This window comes from Lithobates pipiens, unplaced genomic scaffold (assembly GCF_037356315.1).
Source record: "Lithobates pipiens isolate NorthernLeopardFrog02 unplaced genomic scaffold, aLitPip1_a1.2 Scaffold_18, whole genome shotgun sequence".
Taxonomy (NCBI): domain Eukaryota; kingdom Metazoa; phylum Chordata; class Amphibia; order Anura; family Ranidae; genus Lithobates; species Lithobates pipiens.
In genome coordinates this window covers 373,529,752-373,551,876 of record NW_027507758.1, presented here as the reverse complement: position 1 = coordinate 373,551,876, position 22,125 = coordinate 373,529,752, and the positions used below count along the sequence as shown (strand labels likewise).

General features: G+C 43.9%; 1 protein-coding gene across 2 annotated transcripts in view; it reads left to right on the top strand.

Moving 5' to 3' along the window:
* ABCC5 (ATP binding cassette subfamily C member 5) overlaps positions 1 to 22,125 on the top strand; it is a 215,036-nt gene that overhangs the window by 3,250 nt on the left and 189,661 nt on the right. For both annotated transcript variants that reach the window (XM_077487701.1, XM_077487702.1), the window contains exon 2: positions 11,691 to 11,865. In XM_077487701.1, the coding sequence (XP_077343827.1) occupies positions 11,737 to 11,865 (129 nt within the window). In that variant the 5' untranslated portion in view covers positions 11,691 to 11,736. The remainder of the gene's footprint in view (positions 1 to 11,690; positions 11,866 to 22,125) is intronic.

Sequence of the window (22,125 nt, the reverse complement as noted above, 5' to 3'; positions counted from 1 at the left end):
TCGCTGTATGAATTTCAATGGTCCTAAAGTGTCCCATCTGTCTGCCGCAATGTCATAGTCCCAATAAAAATCACTGATTGCCACCATTACTTGTAAAAACAAATTTAATAATAAAAATGCCATAAATCTTTCCCCTATTTTGGAGACGCTGTAACTTTTGCGCAAACCAATCGATATACACTCATTGCGTTTTTTAACCAAAAATAAGTAGACAAATACAAATCGGTCTAAACTGAAGAAGAAATTTGTTTTTATTTTTTCAAAATTGTCGCTTTTTTTATTTTTTTATTTTTTTTATAGTGCAAAAAAATAAAAACCACAGAGGGGGATAAAATACCACCATGAGAAAGCTCTATTTGTGGGGGAAAAAAGGGATGTCAATTTTGTTTGGGTACAGCGTCACACGACTGTGCAATTGTCAGTTAAGGCGACGCAGTGCCGTATCGCAAAAAAGCCTGGTTGTTAAGAAGGCAAATCTTCTGGGGCTGAAGTGGTTAAAAATAAAAAGGAGTTAATACTTGCTTTGTGCAATGATATTGCATATAGAGGTAGGTTATCTTAGCACCAGCAGGGGACTGCCAGTAGATATCAGCTTCTTCCTTTGGTTCTTGTCAACATGGGTTCCAAGGAGGTGCCCATAAGTGTTCGCTCCCGGGCCAAGCTGTATTTGTAAGTAGACCTAAATATTGCCACTAAGCCGCGCCCTTGCGTCCCCCTCACAGAAGTTGGACAATAACAGGTACCAATGGATCACGCTATCCATAGTTTCTCCTGTGAGGGGAGGGAAGTCGATGAGCTAGGTAAGTGTTTAGGGATGGTGATAGGTAGTGTGTGTTTTTTTTATTTATTTATTTTTTTTACCTTAAATCCGTAGTGAACATATTGGGGGGACCTCTACCTACAAGGTAAAGGCATAATGTTCCTCATACTAGCACATTATGAAAGACTTGCCTTGAAACAAAGCCCTCCAGCAGCGCACAGTCATGGTCACAGAGGCTTCCATCTTCGTCTGGTCTTTTTGGGTTAGTTGGCTGCGGCCCCTTGAATGGCTGAGCCACCATGATGTTGCTTCGACTGCATAGAGCTCTGAAGGAACAACACAGGCATTCTGTTCCTTCAGAGCTTATGTGCTGATGATGTCACAGGCTGCTGCTCACTAGAATATCTCCTAAACAGTGCATGTTTAAGAGATATTCACTGAACCTACAGGTAAGCTTACCTGCAGGTAAAAATATATTTTTACTACCACTTTAATGAAAGAATGTCTAAAGAGGAAACGTTTGAGGGGCTGTGACACCAGGACTGGCCACCTATTTTGCAAAATGTACATGGGTTAAAGACTAAAGCATAAAGATAAATTGTGTGGTTTTAAATGTTGCGGTATCTCCTTGACACTTCATTAGGATTGAAGAAGTGGCTGGGATACACTGAGACACAATGTCAACATTACAGAACATGGCCAGCTGAATGTGACAAATTACTGCTAGAGAACTTGTTTAGTAAATCCATACCCACAGTCTTGTTGTACACCCCCCTTTCTTGCTTCTCTCATTGCTCATTATGTTCTCTTGATTCTCGTTTAGCAGGCAATGATGTCACTTTTCTTAACAAGCGATATGCAGCTAGAAATCAAATGAGCTTCTTTCTAACTGAAATAAAGAGGCATATGCTTTGATTGTGCTCTTCCTGTGGGCTTGCAGTGTGGTAGCATCCTTCAGGACTAGTCCAGACTTGTACAGTTTGATGTCATAACGGTTTCTTTAAATCGGACAAGTTTCTAAGACTGTGTTCAAATAAACTATTGTAATACAGACAAACAAAACCAATTTTTATACTTTTGAGCTGAAATGAAAGTGTATCTGAAGCCAAAATTCATTCTCCAGTACGTTTTGTAAACAAGCAAGCATGTTTTTTGTTCCTGAGCATGCCTCGTACAGCCACCCATAGACATGAATGGTTGCAGGCAGCTGTACCCAGCCGTGCAGAACTCGCTATGCAAAGCAGGGCACATACACACAGATACACCTCTGAATGTGGCTTATCTTGGTTTGGGAACTTGCTTCTGTGCACGCTTGCCATTTGACACAAGCAGCGGCACATAGCTACATCCAGCCACCTGCAACTATTCAGGTCTGTGGGTGGTTGTAAGTAGAATCAGGAATTCCTGGGCACAAGACACAATTATATTTGCGCTGTACTGGAGAATTCGCCTGTTTGCATGAGCCCTTAGGGTTGATTCACACTAGGTGCAGTTGGGAGGCTATTGCAGCGCAGTTCCACTGCAAGGCCTTCCATTGCCTCGCACAGTGGGACAGCTAATATAACTTAAAGTGGATTTGCACTCAAAAAACCAAATGTCATGAATGTTCCTAAATAAATAAAAATATGGTATTTATTTTTTATTTTTTTTTCACTCACCTCCTAAATGGCTGTTGCTAGGGGGTTCCTTGTAGTCTGCCTCCTTCAGTGCCTGGGCGGCTCGTGGCATCACTTACCCTCGGCGCAGGAAGGGCTCAGCTTTGCACTCTCCCTCTTGTCAATCATCTGTGACACGTGACCGATCCCAGATGATTGAGAGGCCAATCCTGGTGCCTCTCGCGCATGTGAAGCCACAGCCGAGTGCCCACAGTTACAATGCTGGCGCCAACGAACCGAGAGGGAGACGAGCTTCGATCCCCCACATTGCTGGACACTGGGACAGGTAAGTGTCTGATTATTGAAAGTCAGCAGCTGCAGTATTTGTAGCTGCTGACTTATTATTATTATTATTTTTTTTTTTTTAAATGGCAACACCTCTTTAATAAACATAGCTTAAAGAAAAGTGAAGAGTGCAATGTGGCCTGTCATCGGTGCATACAGGGTGGATTTAATTTAAATCATGATATAAATCAGTAGTAAAAAAGGCTTGATTTAAATCCATAATTTTTAAAGAGCAACTGTCATCTCTGTCCTGCAGTGGCCCCTCCACTGACCTGCTCTTGACTCACCAACAGTCCCATTAACTTAAATGGGATGGCTGGGGATGTGGCAATGATACAAGGTGAGTGGACGCCTGCTAACAGGTGCTGACATGATGGATCTGAAATGACAGGTGATCTTTAAATGTAAGGACTTATTCTTGCTATTAGAATATTTAATATTTGCAAACAAAATTAAGGTTTCCTATTTAGAGTAATAAGCTCTCAGGTTAGTAAAACAGTGTTATCGAACTGATTCAATCATACAGTTTGTAGTGTACATCGATTTGCAAAACAATGGAATAAAGGAATATTCCTGAACTTTGGTTTATCTCATGGTTACTGTGAAATTGTGTGAATGTATGTTATCTCAGCTTTCAGAGCTTGGATTCATGAATGAGTTTGCCAAAAATATAAATATTGCAGAATATACGGCCTAATGTTTTATAACGAAGCTCCATTTTTATTTTTATTATTATTATTATTACAGGTTTTGTATAGCGCCAACAGTTTGCTCAGTGCTTTACAACATGAGGGCAGACATTAGTTACATTACAATTTGGTACAAGAGGAATCAGAGGGCCCTGCTCGTTAGAGCTTACAATCTAAAAAGGAAGGGGCAATTGATACAAAACGTAATAGCTGTGGGGGGATGAACTGATGGAGGAAGTAAAACAGTGTTAGTTAGAAGCAGGATAGGCTTCTTTGAAGTGAAGGGTTTTCAGTGATCGTCTAAAGATGGATAGATTAGGGGACAGTCTGACAGATTGGGGTAGGGAGTTTCAAAGGATGGGAGAAGCTCTGGAGAAATTCTGGAGGCAAGCATGGGAGGAGGTGACAAGAGCTAGAGAGCAGGAGGTCTTGGGATGACCGAAGAGGGCGGCTTGGTCTGTATTTTGGGACTAGGTTAGTGATGTAACTAGGGGCAGAGTTTTATGGATGGCTTTGTAAATCATTTCATGCCGAATAAACTAAATTATTGTTTCTTAAATAGAAAACTTCGACTTTTACTCCAAAAGCATTTTATTAAAATGTGATAATCAAAAAAACAACTATTTTTAAATTTAGAAATCAGCTTTAAATCCCAAAAAACTGATTTTGTGTGTTTTATTTTTTATTTTTTATATGATTTTATATCCACCCTGATTGGCACTGCAGTGCTGCCACTAATTCACACACCAGCCTCTGCGTTGTAACGCCAGCTGGTATAAATTTATCCTTTTTGGTTTTGGATAAGCAGGCCATAATTTAAACTTTCTGCAGTCTGTCCTTGCTAGGTAGATGTGCCCTTTGTTTGTCCTGGTGAATATGTTCGCTGGTGCAGAAAGTGATGGGTAATGCAAAATGGTATGGATGGCCCTGAAACTAGAGTAGAAGTAAAATCTTCCAAGACACATGATTAAGTGATTGCTGTCAATTGCTCGTTCATTCTAGCTGCATGCAATAATTCTCTGTTTTTTTAATTTTATTTAAATTTTTTTTTTCTCTTTTATTGTAAGTGTACAAACTGTGGTGCTATCCAGTGCGCTGTGGGAAAACGTAGCAAGTTTGTTTTTTCTGTACCGCACTGCATAGGTGCTGACCCGCATTTTACTACATAGAACAATGCATCTCACCACTAGGGCACATAGAAAATATTTGTTACCTATGTGCCCTGTTCACACTACAATGCTTTGGGGAAGTTCAGATATGCTGCATTTGTTTGCAGACTTTTTGAATGCACCACAGGTCACCACAACGCAATGTGTTGTAGCGCTATGACTTGAAGTGCAGAGAGTTCTTCCAGCTGGGGAAAAAAAAAATCCAGGCAGCCTGCCAAGTTTTATCACAACACAAATACTTAGAAACAAAGTATCTTTTTGTTCTTTTATCAAAGGAAATAACTCTGAAGGGTAGATGAGGGACGTTTAACCATTTAAAGACCAAACCTTTTCTGATATTTGTTGCTTACAAGTCATTATTTTGTGCTAGAAAATTACTTGGAAAACCCAAACATTTTTTTTTTTTTTTTGCATAGACCCCGGAGCAGTGATTGCGAAACTTGGCACCCCAGATGTTTTGGAACTACATTTCCCATGATGCTCAAACTACTTTGCAGAGTGCGTGAGCATCATGGGAAGCCAAACATCTTGGGTTTGCCATCACTGCTGTAGAGATTAAAAAGGTGGTTGTTGCAATATTTTGTTGTACCATATTTGCACAGCCATGTCAGTATTAGTGTTTCTTCGGGGGGGGGGGGGGGGGTGTGTAACATGTTTCCTGGAACTGGTTCCCCTAGATCTCATGAGCGTGGATCCTGTGGCGCTTTGGGGTGATATTCCTACCTTCTTCGTAGGTCCCAGAGTGGCACGTCCACCAGGGGAGTAAGCTTGTGGCTGCTGTCCCTGCTTCTCAGTGTATGGGCAATGCAAGCACCTGTACTTCAGAGCACCGGTCTGCGAGCCGCATGGCGGCAGCCGGCTGTTCTCTCCCTGTTAAACAGCATAGCTGAAGTGTGCAGAGGAAGCCACACGCATAAAGGGGTGTAAAATGCGTTCAAAGTTGGCCGACAGTAAGTACCCAGTGGGGTCACTTCCGTGATTTGTGATCAGCAGGCGCTGGAGATGCTAGTTCCTGTCTAAAATGGTGCGTACAGGGACACTGGGAGCCTGGTGTTTAAAAAAAAAAAAAAGTGAAACCCAGCAGAGGCTGTGGACCAATATAGGGTGGAGATGGACTCCTCGCGATAACTGCACAGGCAGCAGAAATAGGCCCTAACACCAGCACCTCACAGGTAAGCCTGAAGTTTTTTTTACTTGCACATCCTGTGAGTGTTCATCCCTTTGTAACCAGTAGGGACTAGGTGAAGGGGGCACGTTTTTCCATTACTCCTGCGTGGGGTGTTATGTAGTGTATGTGGCATTACATTTATTGGGGTCATTTGTTCTCTTGCAGGCCAAGGCTCAGGTCTAGGTCCATGCGCAGCCACCAAAAAGGAAATGTGCGGTTTGCATAAATTGAGCTCCTCATGGAGCAAAGCAGTTTGCCACACCTGTATAGCAGGGCTCGACAAACCCCAGGCGCCAGGTCGCCAATGCGACCAGAAATCGCAACCTGGTGCCTAAGCTGCCACCAGCCCACTCACTATTGATTCCCCAGTCATGCAGCAGCATTAACACTGACTGCCGTCTTCCTCCCTCCTCCACACTCAATGGCGCCGCGCTAAGTGTGTGAAACTGACAAGTAATGGAGAGAGGAGGATCTGTCAGATTTCAGCTTGATGCCGGTGTGGGCGGGAACCGGCTGGTGTGGGCAGGACCCACCAGCTATCAAACACCAGCCAATGGAATCTGGGCGGGCTGCTACGTGTATGTGGCCCCGCCCCTTTTCTTAAGCAGCTCAATCGTTGGCCGGTGTTAGCTGCTGAGTCCCGCCCACCCGGCCGGGACAGGCCCACCCCGACATCAAGCTCAAATCTGACATATCCGCCTCTGTTACTTGTCAGTTTCACACCCCAGCTGGGTACCGCCCATTCCGACATTAAGCTCAATTCTGACAGCTCCTCTGTTACATTTCAGTAACAGAGTGCTCCGTGCGAAACATGCCAGTGCCACTGCCAATCAGTGCCAACTAGTGCCACCTGCCAGTGTCACCTGCCAATGCCATCTGGCAGTTCCACGTGCCTGCCACTACCAATCAGTGCCAGTTCCAAACCAGGGCCACCTGCCAGTTCCAAACCAGGGCCACCTGCCAGTTCCAAACCAGGGCCACCTGCCAGTGCCATCTGGCAGTTCCACGTGCCTGCCAGTGGCAACCAGTGCCAGCCATTTCCATCTGTTGCCAGCCTTACTCTTTCTGGTCAGCCCATAACCCTGATGTAACAGCGTTTCAATTGAGTTATTGACTGGGTGCTCCATTGTCAGTTAGGGATAGGGGGTGAAAATGAGTGGCCTTACCCCGGGAGCTGACAATCCCTACCACTCTAAAAAAAACTTGCCTAACTTTAACTGGCTACTAAATTAAAAGCAAATTTGTCAACCCCTGCTGTATAGACAACTTAGTTCATTATGACCTGGTTTTCTCCTGTCAGAAAATGCTGATTTCTGTTAGAGATGAGCTTACGTCTACATTTTGCTTGTTTTAAAACTCTAATTGACAAGATTCAAGTCCCCCTCAGAGGGTTCATCTCCAGTTAGGACTTCAGCAGGTTCTAGCACTCCATAGCAGTGTGTGGAGAATGAAGACTGAGGCTGAAGCCGGATCTGACCATTCTTCTCTGGAAGAGTCGGGGTCAGATACAGGGCCCAGGGATAGAGAATCTGCAAGGGGCTCGAGGTATAAGTTATCGTTGGAAGATGTAGATGACTTCTAAAAGGCTATCTATACAACACTTGATATAGAAGAGAAGGTACAATTGTCAAAAAAATGACCTTATGTACAAAGGTTTGCATAAGAAAAAGGTTTGAATGTCTCCCTTGCATAGTTCCTTTCTTGATACTATCAAGCTGGAGTGGGAAAATCCAGAGAGAAAACCTTTCTTCTCCAGTAACCTAAAAAGGTTTCCATTTTAAGAGGACACACCACAGCCATGGAACAAAAATCCTAAGTTAGATGCACCTGTTAAAAAAAAAAAAAACTCGGACCTAGTGTTTGATGATATGGGCACGCTTTGATGATATGGGCACGATTTTTTTATCCATCGGATCCATGAGGAGTTATCCTTCAGAGCCTGGGACTCAGCCATTGGGATTCTTAAACCAGCTCTGACCTGCACTTGTGTAGCCAGAAATTTAGAAGTATGGTTGACACAAATACTAACACACTTGTTGGCAGGTACCTCCTAGAGAACAGATTCTGAAATCTCCCCCCTCTGCTCTTTCGTGTAGTGGGGTTTTTGGCTGAAGAATGACAGCTAGGACCTGGGCCTTCGTGAATTCGGCCAGAACAAGCCTATGGTTTAAAACCTGGTCAGGCGACACTGCCTCAAAGTTGCGCCTATGTGGTCTTCCCTTAACAGGCGATCGTTTTTGGCCCAGGTCTGCAATAGGTCCTGCGACGCACGGCCAATAGAAAGAAGGCCTTTCTAGAGAATAAGAAAAAGCCAACAGCCAGAATTTGTCGTTTTTTTTTTTTTTTTTTTTTTTTTCCCAATGGGCCCAAAAAAATATTTGGGCAGGGAACAAGGTCAGAAGTAGAGGGGGTGTCTTGTTTAACCCTCCTCAAGCCGCCAAGTCACAGTGACTCGTGTCTCCTAGTGGGAGGAAGATTGAGGGTTTTTCTCACAGTGGGCAGCAGTCACCTCAAGTCTATTCATCCTGCATCTAGTAACCAATGGGTACAGGCTGGAATTCACTTGCCAGCCACCAGAGCGATTATTGGTCACCTTCCCTCCCCAAGATCGGGTAAAAGCGAGGGCCCTGGGTCTCCAAATTGGAGACTTCATTTAGCAAATGGTCCTGAGCCAATCCCCGGTCGAATCACGGCAAGGGATTTTATTCCCGTATATTTGTCATGAGAAAGCCACCAGGAAAATATTGGCTTATCCTGAACCTCTAGTTTCTAAACCGTTCCATCAGGTATAAGCGCTTTCGTATGGAGACAGTGTTCTCAATCAAAAACCTATTTTGCCCAAACTGCTTCATTGTCGATTTGGAATTGAGTGATGCCTATCTGCACATACCTATTCATCTAGCCTTCCAAAGATTCTTGAGACTAGCGGTCAAAATGGGAACCGAGATTCGGCACTTTAAATTCCAAGCCCTCCCCTTCAGTCTGTCCTCAGCCCCACGCATTTTTACAAAGGTGTAGGGGGAGGTGCTGGCTCCGTAAGGTTAAAAGCAATAACTATTATCCCTTACCAGGATGACCTCCTAGTGGTTGTGGAGTCATACCAAAAGTTATTAGCGGATCTCCAGACTGTACAGGACTTCCTTCAATCTCTAGGCTGGTTAATAAACAAAGAAGTCTTCCTTAATTTTGGCCCAGAATGTGACATATCTGGGGTATGAATTTTGCTTTGTAGACCAAAAAGTTTTTCTTCCTGCAGGAGAAGGTCTCAACAATGATGCAAAGAATGTCAGCGTTGCAGACCAATCAGTTGGTCTTGCTGAGAGAGGTTTCATGAGCAGTGGGTTTGATGACCTCTTGCTTTCCTGCAGTGCCATGGACAAGATTTCATCAACGCCCTTACAGCTGTTTCTACTAAGGAACTGGGATGAAGTTCCTTGGAATGAAGGGTCTTGTTACCCTCCAGGGTAAAAAGACGCTTGTGATGGAGGATGCACCTCCCACGTAACGAGGTCTACCATGGTCCATTTCTATATCCCAGAGGATCAAAATGGATGTGAGTTCCTGGGTTTGGGGAGCCCATCTCAGTAACACAATGGCACCGACAGATGGCAATGTCCCGAAGCAGACCTATAAACATATCAGAACAATTGCAAGACAGAAGTTCTTTTCCCCGAACCCAGCGCATCCAATCATTGGTAATTGATGCTCTGGCGAATCCGTGGCCATTCAGCCTTTGTAAGTTTATTCTAGAAGAAACGCGTCTTATCCTAATAGCCCCTTTTGGCCCAAGAGGCCATGGTTTTCCCTGTTACAGGCTCTCAGAGCCTTCACTGAGTCTTCCGAAGAGAGAAGACTTATCGCAGGGTCCAGTGTCGCAGTCACAGGTGGTTTCCTTAAGCTTGACGGCCTGGTATTTGAAGAAAAGATGCTAAGCGCCCAGGGATTCTCTGACAAAGTAGTCCAGACCCTGGTAAATTGCAGAAAACCGGTCCATAGAGCCATATATTCAAAGGTCTGGGAGACTTTTAACTCATGGTTATCTGAAAATCAGATTAACTCATGTTCCTTCAATTTTGGACTTTATTTTTTATTTTTTTTCCAAGACGGTGTTGACTAAGGTCTTTCAGTTAGTACTTTAAAGGTACAGGCGGCAGCTATCGGTGTCTTTCTCCAATTTTCTCTTGGAAAATCCCCCTATAGCTAGATTCTTTAAATCAATTTCTAGGTTCAAGCCAGTAGTGGTTAGAAGTAGTCCAACCTGTGACCTGTCCCTGGTGCTTCAAACGCTGGTAGAATTCCCTTTTTGAGGCCTTAGAGGATATTTCAGTTAAGTTGCTTACCTTAAAAACCATTTTCCTTGTGGCAATTAACTAAGCTCGTAGGGTAAGTGAGTTAGAGCCTTGTCAGTGAGGGAGCCTTTCCTCACAATTTGAGCATCGGGTTGTTTTGAAAACTGATCCAGGATTTCTTCCTAAAGTTGCAAGTACATTCCACAGGTACTTGGACATTGTACTGCCAACCTTTTTGTTGAGCGACCAAGGAAAAAAAAAATTTTTTTTCTTTTAGTCGCAAGAAGAATTCTTCTCGTCTACCTTGAGGTCACCAAGACCATCTGAAAAGACTCCTTGTTGTCCTCCTTTTCAGGCGCACAAAGGGGAAAAAGTACATTTAAAGCCACCATAGCTTGCTTTATCCATCTAGCCATTTCTGAAACTTACAAAATTAGGGAAGTTCCGCTGCCTTTTGTCACTGCGCACTCAACAAGAGCCTTGTCTGCGTCTTGGGCTGAGAGGGCTGGAGCCTCACCGTAACAAACTTGCAGGGCTGTCGCATGGTCCAGTTTTTCAACCTTCAATAAACATTATTGCCTGGATCTCTTATCTGCCCAGGAGAAGGAGTTTGGTTGTAAGGTCCTTCAAGCAGTTGTCCCTCTCTAGACTTATCGATAACTCCTTTTCTGAGAGTCTTCCAGGACACCTGGGTTCCCACCAGCTTTTGTCTTTTATGTGTATTATGCATATGTTTTACAGGGGTGCCCTATAGTTTAATACTGACATGGGGCCTGAAGGGCCGCCCTTCTATCTGGTGGGGGTTAACATGCTTCCAGTCCTGGTAGGAGGAACCCTAGTTCTCATGGACTGTCCTAGAAGACTCTCAGAAAAGTAGCTACCGGTAAGTATAACTCGGCTTTCCATCCCCCTAAGGTTTCAACATAGGCTGGTTATGTCACAAAGAGCTGGGCCTGTTTTCTGGCAATGTCACTTGTTAATCAGTTTTGGACAGAAATTAAAGGATGTGTAAAGGTTGTGGGGTGTGTTTATTTTTTTATTTTATTTTTTGTCATACTTGCTGTGCAGTTGATTTTGAAGAGTGGCCCCGATCCTCCTCCAGTGGCACGCCTGGCTTCTCCTCAAGTGACCCGTTGGATAGGTGCTTTCCCTTGGGGCACTCGTGCAGGCACACTCTTGTGTCCTGCTTCTGGCTATTGACACACAGGACTCAGCCCTGACCTGGGCTCCCATGTCATTGGATTTGATTGACAGCGGCGAGAGCCAATGACTGCACTGCTATCAGTCTAGTCAGGACCTGAGACACCGGCTGGGGCTGGTGTGATTATCCCTGTCACTGGAAAGACCGGCTTCAGGCGTAGCTGCTGCATCACAGGAGGTTTTTCACCTTAATACATTACAGTGAAAAAACCCAGAGGGTTTACGACCCCTTTAAGAATGGACTGCAAGAGTGGAGATATTTCCTTTTTATTTCCAACACAGGAAATTGAGAGAAAACCCTTTTTAAATATTTAACTGCAAAAATAAGAAAAATCTGGTTTTGGTTTTATAAATTTCTTCCTTCATTTTAAAACTAAAGTTTAGGCTTTAGTTAAATTTTTACATTATTTAATGATTAGTAAGAATAAAACTAGATGAAGTCTTGTTAAAGTGTTTTTTTTTTTTGTTTTTGAAGTTTTTGCAGATATTGCATCACTAGAGGCAATCGATGCTAAAGGAAGATGAAAGATCTAGATTTAGGAGTCGAATATGTCATACCCAGCCTGGGGTACAGAAATGTTCTGGATCAAAACAACCCAGATGAGAAAAATGAGCAAGAGGACTTCAAATATCAAAAGAAAAAATCACAGGTCAGCTTTCTTGGGGAATGGTCATTGCTAATTAATGAATTTTTGATATAAAAGCTGACATTTGTTAGTTATCTTCTGCTTTTAGGATGTTGTAGCTTAATTCACTGCAGAAACATAGCATCTTTAAAGAGAGAGAGTTTGTGTGTGTGTGTGTGTGTGTGTGTGTGTGTGTGTGTGTGTGCGCCCTGATGTTCAGAGCGCAGCGCAGGGAACACAGCGATATCTGGTTTCATTTCACATTGCTGTGTTCCCCGCCGCTCGCTGTCAGATACAGCCCCTCCTCCTTGTCCCAGAACTTTGATAGACAGATCTTATGTCCAATCTCGGTGATGGGTGATATGTCAATCAAAGTTCCCCGGCCAGGTGGCGGGGCTGTATATGACATTGAGCGGCGGGAACATAGAAATTGAAATGAAAGCTAATATCGCTGTGAGCATCTGGGGTGGCTCTCCTGTTCCTCTCCTCTGCTGCATTGGTGGGCACAGGCTATTTTTATAACTTAATTCTGCATACAACATTTAAGTGTCATTTAATGAGATAATTTGAGGGCGTGTTTAGGGGCAGGGTTGGGTGGGGCAACTGATGGTGAGTAACCCTTGAGGCCTGGCTAGTAGCTCGGGACTTGAAATTTTGATTATATATATATATATATATATATATATATATATATATATATATATATATATATATATATATATATATATATATATATATATATATATATATATATATATAAATTTTTTCAAAGTGACCACACTCCTCACAATTTTTATACATTTTATTATCTCTTCATGTGATGACAGTTTGCTACAATGTAAAGTAGTGAGTGTACAGCTTGTATAACAGTGTACATTTGCTGTTTCTGCAAAATAACTCAACACACAGCCATTAATGTCTAAACCGCTGACAACAAAAGTAGGAACACCTAAGTGAAAATTTCCAAATTGGGCCCAATTAACCATTTTCCCTTCCCGGTGACATGTGAGTCGTTAGTGTTGCAAGGTCTCAGGTGTAAATGGGGAGCAGATGTGTTAACACACTCTCTCTCTCCCAGCCCATTGAATATTTATTTTTTTTTGTCCTAAGGGATTGAATAATGACAAAAAAAAAAAAAAAATTTTTTTTACAAAAAGTTGTCACTAAATGATATATTGCTCACACATGCCATAGTTATATGTGGAATTGCACCCCAAAATATATTCCGCTACTTCTCCCGAGTATGGGGATACCACATGTGTGGGACTTTTTGGGAGTCTAGTCGCGCACGGCACCCCGAAAACCAATCACCACCTTCAGGATTTCTAAGGGTGCACATTTTTGATTTAACTCCTCACTACCTATCACAGTTTCGAAGGCCATAAAATGCCAAAATAGCACAAAACCCCCCCAAATTACCCCATTTTGGAAAGTAGACACCCCAAGCTATTTACTGAGAGGCATGTTGAGTCCATGGAATATTTTATATTTTGCCAAAAGTTGCGGGAAGATTACAAACTTTTTTTTTTTTTTGCCCAAAGTTGTCACTAAATGATATATTGCTCACACATGCTATGGGCAGAAGTCAAATTACACCCCAAAATAAATTCTGCTGCTTCTGCCGAGTACAGGGATACCACATGTGGGGGACTTTTTGGGAGCCTAGCCACGTACGGGACCCTGAAAACCAAGCACTGCCTTCCGGATTTAAATATAAAATGCTACCAAAAAACCTGTTAGCGATGGCAGGGATCAGGCCTGACTCTGCGATCGCTGCAGTTATGTGTTTAGTGTTTTGTAAGTGACAGTGATCGATCGATACTGCACTTGGGTGGGCTGGGCAGAGGGGCAAAACGCAGGTGCTAGCAGGTATCTGGGCTGATCCCGCTAACAATGCATTTTTTTGGAACCCTAAACTGCTGGGGACGCTAGTATAGATCTGATCAGATCAGATATTGATCTGTTCAGATTCTATAGCACTACGGGAGGTGTATGCTTTGCGTGTGGGTGTTAGCGGTACTGGCACTAACCTAGCGCTGCCTGGGGCGACGCAGACCCTGACCCTAAAACCTAATTGATATCACCCGCCGGGTGATCAGGGGGTTAAACCTTTATTGGGTAATAAATGGTGGGTGCCCTCATGCTATAAAAAACAAACTAACCAGAGTCACCCGTAACACTTATACGGTGATCAGTGGTGAAAGGGTTAACTAGGGGCAATCAGGGGGTTCAAATTTTTATTAGGTAGTATATGGGGGTCCCTGGCGCTATATAAAAACCTGACGGGGAACCTAAATAACTAACTGGCTAACCAGCGTCACCAGTGACACTTATACTGTGATCGCTGGTGAAAGGGGGTGAAAGGGTTAACTAGCAGCAATCAAGGGGTTAAAACCATTATTGGGTAGTATATCGGGGTACCTAGCGCTATAAAAACCTGGCGGTGAACCTAAAAAAATAACTAGCTACCTAGCGACACATGCAGCGATCAGAAAAATGATCGCTTAGTGACACTGGCAAAAGGGGGTGAAAGGGTTAACTCTAGGGGCAATCAGGGGGTTAAATCTTTATTGGGGGGTGATAGGGGGCTACCCTGGACCTAACACTAACTGTCCTGACAGTTTTTACTGTCACAACTGACACTGAATGCATTGATCAGTAAAGAAATGATCAATGCAATCAGTGACACTGTGACTGGGGGGGCGGGGGGGGATCGGGGGGCGATGGGGGGGGGGGGGATCGGGGGGGGTTTGTGTGCCTGTGTGTACCTACATGTCAGTGTAGTGTTGGTGCACACTTACTTTTACTCTTCTCCTCGTAGTCCGGTCAAAAAGACCGCCCCGAGGAGAATGACATCACTTCCTCCTTCCTGTGTAAACAATACACAGTGGGAGGAAGCTTCTCATTGGCCAGGAGCGATCCAGAGGGGGTGGCCGAAAACGAACGGCCATCCCCTCATCACGGAGCGCTCCTGGAGGGAACCGGACCGTCGTATCCAACGGGAGGGGGGTCCGATTGGACCCCCCACCCGCTGGAAGGCAATCACGTACATCTACGTGATTGTGCCATTGTGCTGACGTACATTGGCAATACGGCGGTCCTGAAGTGGTTAAAGAAAAAATTAAAGGAACAGTGCCAAAATAAAATAAAAAAAAGCGCACCATCCCTCCGTACTCGTGCACAGAAGCGAACGCATACGTAAGTTGGTAGTGTTCAAACTACACATGTAAGGTCTCACTGGGATCATTCGTGCAATGATTCTAGTGCAAGACCTCCTCTAACTCTCAACAGGGTGACCTATAAATTTTTTTTTTAAGGGGTTGACTATGGACCATATGACCTATGACCATAGCTTGTCGCCATTGCACAAGTGTGGGCAATTTTAAAAGCATGACATGTTGGGTATCCATTTACTCAGCGTAACATCATCTTACACATTATACAAAAAAGTGGGCTGACTATACTGATTGTGTGTGGTGTTTTTTTTTTTTTTTTTTAAATATACTTTCACCACCTCAATACAGGGCACTTAACCCCCTTCCTGCCCAGGCCATTTTTCAGCTTTCAGCACTGTCACACTTTGACAATTGCACGGCCGTGCTACACTGTAAACATGTTACATTTTTTTTTATCATTTTCTTTCAACAAATAGAGCTTTCTTTTGGTGGTATTTAATCACTTCTGGATTTTTTATTTTTTTGTCGAAAAATAAATGCTTTTAAAAAAAAATATATATTTGTTTTTTTTTTTTAAGTTTCTGTCAGTAAATTTTGTAAATAAGTAGTTTTTTTTTCCTGCACTGATGAGGAAGCACGAATATGCTGCACTAATATGTGGCACTGGTGGGCACAGATTGAGCAACGATGATGAAGAAACTATCTGGAGGCTAATCTTGAAGGTCCTTGCCACATCCCAAAAAAAATTTGGAAATTGGAAGATGCCCCAAGGGATAGTACGGGCAAGAGACCATAAACAGGATAATCAAAAAAATTCAAAAAGTATAAAAGTGTATACATTAAATGTGTAACAATATGGACATCTAAAAACATAAAGTAGTACCAAGATATCAATATAGAAATACAGTTTGAATACTACAGTATACAATGCATAAATGGACTTTTAAGTCAGAAGAATTAATACACTGTAAAATACTGCAGAAAAAACACAGGACACAGGTGGCATTGATGGGTACTCTGTCAGTGTGAGGTGAGGAGCGCTGATTACCAGCATCTTTGTGTTTACATGTGAGCCCCTGTGATTGGACACAGCCGATCTCATGGTTAAAGAGCCGCGGCTCTTTACAGAGGTCGGACACAGTGCTATTGCTGCTCGCCCAAGCGGCCATTCAGGGAAACCGCCGTGATGTCCACCCTGCTATAAATAAATCTTTTGGCCACAAAGTGCGGGGGCGGCCTCCCTGGGACCTTTTAAGCGCACAGATTGGCCGCAGGCCCGTACCTTTGTGCACCCCTCTCAGGGCACCCCGGTCTCTGTGACAGAATCCGGTGATTGGCTCACGGCCCTACATGTGTCCGCATTTGCCAAACGACTACACTCCTCCTCTCAGATACATCGCAAACTTACCATTTTCGAGGAACTGTGTTCGCTCCCTGAAACTCCCAAACACTTACTGTCCTCCTTATATAACCTACTACAGACTTTAGCACATGATCAACTCCCACATTACACCAGGCTGTGGTCTGCGGATTTGGGTGAGGACATCTCTGTGCCGGAATGGCATACCTCTTTTCATTTCACACATAAGTCAACAATCTCCTGCTACTCCCAAGAAAAGAACTACAAGCTATTATCCAGGTGGTACAGGGATCCTGCTACTTTGCACAAGATTTTCCCGTCTACCCCGGCCACCTGTTGGCGCTGTGAAGCTTCTGTCGGAACTTACATGCATGTCTGGTGGGACTGTGAGAGGATCCGCCCCTTCTGGACACAGGTTTTTGAATGTTACAATCTCTTGGCTGATACCCCGGTTCCTATCTCTCCAAAAATTGCATTACTCTCTATTCTGCCAGGGTCTATTAAATCACAGAGACAAAGGTTGCTCCGTTTCTTTATGTCCTCCGCTAGGCAGCTGATACCTGCCTATTGGAAGACGACGACCACCCCCCCATTGTCACGGTGGGTATCGATTATGAATGACACCATGAGAATGGAGGAGATGTTGGCACTGGACAATGACACTTACACCAAATTTGTTTCTCAGTGGTCAATCTGGCTCCGCTTCTCTTCTTCTGACACTTTAATGAACCAAATTCTAAACGCATGAGGACGCTGTGGGCTCTCCCTTACCCTACCCCCCCTACCCAAATTCCTTCCCCCCTCCCCCCTTCCTCCCCCTTTTTTCTTCCTCTTCTTCTGCTATTTAGCTTTCCCCTACACTGCCTTGCTCCTCTTTACTTTGCTCCTTTCTCTCCTCTCTTCCTTTCTGTTCTTTCTTTTTTTTTATGATCTTGTCTAAAAACTGCATCATGTAGTAACCCATGGGTGCTTCTCCCTACTGTGACCTTAGGGATCGGAGCACAGGCCGTCTTTTCTACTCTCCAAGCCTGCTGTCAGGGACCGGCTGTGGCCGTTTGTCGTTAGCCGGTCTCCTGTAATTGTACCTCAGTTACTGTTTCTGTCTGCATATGCCTCATGATGGTTACTGTTTATTGTTTTTTTTTTTATTTGACATGTCTTAATAAAAATATTTTCAACACTAAATAAATCTTTTGGGGGTTCCAAGTTATTTTCTACCAAAAAATGATTTTTTTTTTTTTTTTTTTTTTAACTTGTGAACAACAAATGTCAGAAAGGCCTAGTCTTCAAGTGGTTAAACACAAGGCAAACCTAATGATCACATTGTTTTTATTAATGAAAAACCTTATCTGTGCTTTCCGAAAACTGTGGGTACACCACACCCACACTGGGGAAACCGCAGCAGATCACCTGGAGTTGGGCTTAAAGGGTTACTAAAGGTTAAACTTGTATTTCTTCAGAATGTTTGTTATACTTTCCTGCTCTGTGCAAAGATCTTGCACAGAGTAGTCCCGATCCACCTCTTCTTGGGTCCCCCGCCAGCACCCTGGAAAACCCCCACCCCCCACCAGGTATCCCTATAGCAAGCCGCTTACTATGGGTGTTTGTGTGTGTTTGTGTGTGTGCGCGCTCCCTGTTGTACAATTGGCTGAGTTTTTGTTTACTAGTGAGGGACAATTAACACCTTTTTAAAAAAAAGTACCGTATATACTCGAGTATAAGCCGAGATTTTCAGCCTCTTTTTTGAGGCTGAAAGTGCCCCCCTCGGCTTATACTCGAGTCATCGCTGTCTGCCTGCTCGATCAGCGTGTCGAGCAGACAGACAGCGGCCATTCTATAATTCAAAAGCCGCGCCTCCGGCTCCGCCTTCGCCTGTGATAGGCGGAACACTGAATTTCCCAGCAGCCTGTGTTCCGCCTATCACCGACATCGTCTCATCCTCGTACTACGGACGAGGATGAGACGATGTCCGTGATAGGCGGAACACAGGCTGCTGGGAAATTGTGTTCCGCCTATCACAGACAGGGAGGCGCGGCATTTGAACAGGGGAATGGGCGCCGACGAAGAGCGGTGATCCTGGGACGGGACCGGACGGAGGCTCGGCTCGGGACGGGACCGGACGGAGTCTCGGGACGGGACGGGACCGGACGGAGGCTCGGGACGGGACCGGACGGAGGCTCGGGACGGGACCGGACGGAGGCTCGGGACGGGACGGGACCGGACGGAGGCTCGGGACCGGACGGAGGCTCGGGACGGGACGGGACCGGACGGAGGCTCGGGACCGGACGGAGGCTCAGGACACAGGTAGGCTGGACACACAAGGCCACACACACACACACAGATGGACACACACACACACAGGGATGGATGGATGGATGGACACACACACACACAGGGATGGATGGACACACACAGGGATGGATGGATGGATGGACACACACACAGGGATGGACAGGCATATCTCACCCTCGGCTTATACACGAGTCAATAGGTTTCCCAGTTTTTTGGGGGTAAATTGGGGGCCTCGGCTTATACTCGGGTCGGCCTATACTCGAGTATATACGGTATTTATTTTTTTGGGCATGCCTAACTTGTGCCAAGATACACTTTCTGGAAACCCACACTAAAAATGCAGCAAGCTGATTTTTTTTTTTTTTTTTCTCCTTCTAACGCATCACACACAAAACGCACCATAGATGTGAACAGTGCTTTTATTGTTCTTTTTACACTTTTGTTGCATCAGAGAGCTCAGGAGGCACCAGCAGTGCATAAAAAAAAAAAACAAACAAAAAAAAAAAATCCCTTGTTTCTCTTTACATTGAGAGCTTTGTCCTACTGTCACACACAAGTCTTTTGTTCCTGCCCTGGTTAATCTACTTGTTTGAATATGCTTTGAAGCGCAGAATATTGGAGAATGCTTGTTTATGTAAGAACAGGTGTGTCCAAGCTTAAATGTTGTGGGCCGCAGTGCAAGAAATTTTAAATAAACCTCTCAATCCATCTATGGGCAGGCTGGTTCTTAAGTCGATCCACCAATGGACTTCAGTACAACAACCAGTCTATCGCATATTTTTTTGCATGCGATCACTACTGGCGTCTTTAGCCGCTGGCAGCCATCATTGTGTGACAAATGGATGTTTGTTCATCAGCACTTGTGCCCAAATTAAGAGCAGACACCAAGAATTACACACAGTGTTCAGGACGTGAAAAAATGGTTTTGTGCAATGTACATGCAAATAACATCCAAAAGTGTGTGTGTGTGTGTGTGTATAATATATCTGTACATATGCCGGAAGTATACTTACAGATGCAGTGGCAATAAGTAGAGAATAAGAATACATGGAATTAAACTTGGCAAATATGTTTACATTTAGGATACATCATAATAAACTTGACCACCAGAAAGCATACAGGTGTGATTTGAGTCTCACAGAATCGCATGCTAATGGAAATCACATTGTTTTCAATGGTACCTGTTAATATCAATATCACTCAGCACAGAGCAATTTTGGAAAAGGTTCCTGTACTACTTTGGTGAATTCCACCACAATTTTGGCCCCATAGAATATGCAAACTACATATTCGCATTGAAAATCTGTACTGCAGCAGTCTGAACCTAGTCTTAAACACACGCATCATTACTAATAGACACAGAATATTAACTGCTTGCTGCCTGTCCACAGTATATTTACTGTGGCAGGGTGGCACGGGCAGACTGGAAAAAGTACTTGTAAATCATTTCGCTTTTTCCGGGTTAGGGGTTAGTTGTGCTGTTATGACTGGCTAACTTGACAAACACACAGGGCTCTGTACACAGATCGGCCATCTGGCTGTTTTTTTTTCTCCCGGTAAAAGCAGAACATATTACACTTGGTAGGCACACAGTTTATCCCTTGATTGCCCCTAAATGTTAACCTCTTCCCAGCTAGCGCCACTGTATTAGTGAAAATATTGATGGCCGTGTCAGTCAGTGTACCTCCCAGCGAGGGTCTAGAAGGACCATATTGCCTGCAACACTATCAGTCGCTGATCACTGCCTTTACTAGTATAGTATCATAGCTGCGTCAATTCCTGTGTGTATATGTATGATGTTGCATGACCACGTACTTGCCAGTGAAATTAGCGTTCTGCTGAATAGCAAAAAATGCTCTAGTCATGAAGGTGGTAAAACACCATCAGAGGTCTAGTGGTTAGTGTTTTGTTAGACCAAAATTTTAAATCGCTGCCGTCCCCTCTATTATAGCTAGGCATACTACACTGTTTACTTGTTATAGTAAAACGAGGCACATTATTTTTTTTTTTAAGAGCCATCTTCAGGCCAGTCACGTGACTTGTGGCCCCTTTACGACTCTGATACAGGGTTGCTGCGAGAGGGGCCGAGATCTCCCTCTTATGTCAGCCCCTCCCTCTGTAGCCATGTATCTGATCTGTAAAGTGGCCGCAAGTCACGTGAGCGGCCTGAAGATGGCTCTAAAAAGGTATTTTCCTGCTTCATTTTAACATAACAAGTATGCAGTGTAGTATGCCTGGCTATAATAGGACTGGAGAGTGATGGTCTCTATTTTATTTGTACTAATAGTGACGGGAGGCAGACATGGAGCTGACAAGCAGGGATGTGAGCTGCGGATGACAGAGGGCCCTACACTGACCATGGCTCAGCAGCCCTGATTATCGTGGTCAGCACAGAGGATCTGGCAGTTTTTTTATTTTTTTTATTAGAGAGGTGCAGGTTACACAGCCCAAGCACTGCTTTAACCCAATTCATTTACTTTTCTTGACAATGAAGTGTTGTAGCATCTAGGAAGTTTATGGTAGTAGGTATTTACAAATGATACAGGGATGAATGGAGTTTGATGTTGAATGAGATGAGTAGCGCCTCTTATGAATGAAGATAGAGGGTCATTTGACTTGTGCTTTTTGAAAGCTGTAGAAGTGCAAAAAGTGTTGCTCAAATGTAGGGCTGAAATAGGCACCACCTTATTCCTTTTTACGAACAGCTTATTGCTGTTGATCCTTTAAAGTGGTTGTAAACCCTTACAACACACTTTGACCTACAGGTAAGCCTAGACATGCGCCGTAGACAGCAGCGCACTGAGCGCGGCACCTCCCATGCGCATGCATGGGAGTGACGTCATTGCGGCTTCGGCGGAGCAGCAAGACCCCACCGAGAAGATGGATGCGCCAGACTACAGGGGACAGTGGTGACTTCGCTGGCTCCTGTGTCAGGTAAGTGACACATAATGGACTACTATGCGATGCTTAGTATTCCATTATGCTTTGCCTTTGCAGGGAATGAAAGAGGAAGTAAACTCATCAGGGTTTACTTCCTCTTTAAAAAAAATAAAATAAAATAAAAATATTTTCAAACTGCTACTGCCAGGCAGATATCTATTCTGGATAGCAGCGTTCCAGTGCCTGAGTTACTAATGTTCATACCTTGAGGAGAAAAAAAGTATTTGATCCCCTGCTGATTTTGTACGTTTGCCCACCGACAAAGAAATGATCAGCCTATAATTTTAATGGTAGGTTTATTTTAACAGTGAGACACAGAATAACTACACAAATATCCAGAAAAATACATTTCAAAAAAAGTTATACATTTGATTTGCATTTTAATAATAAGTTAAATAAGTATTTGATCCCCTATCAGTCTGCAAAATGTCTGGCTCCCAGGTATTTTCTATACAGGTAATGAGCTGGAGAGTAGGAGCATGCTCCTAAAAGGAGTGCTCCTAATCTTAGCTTGTT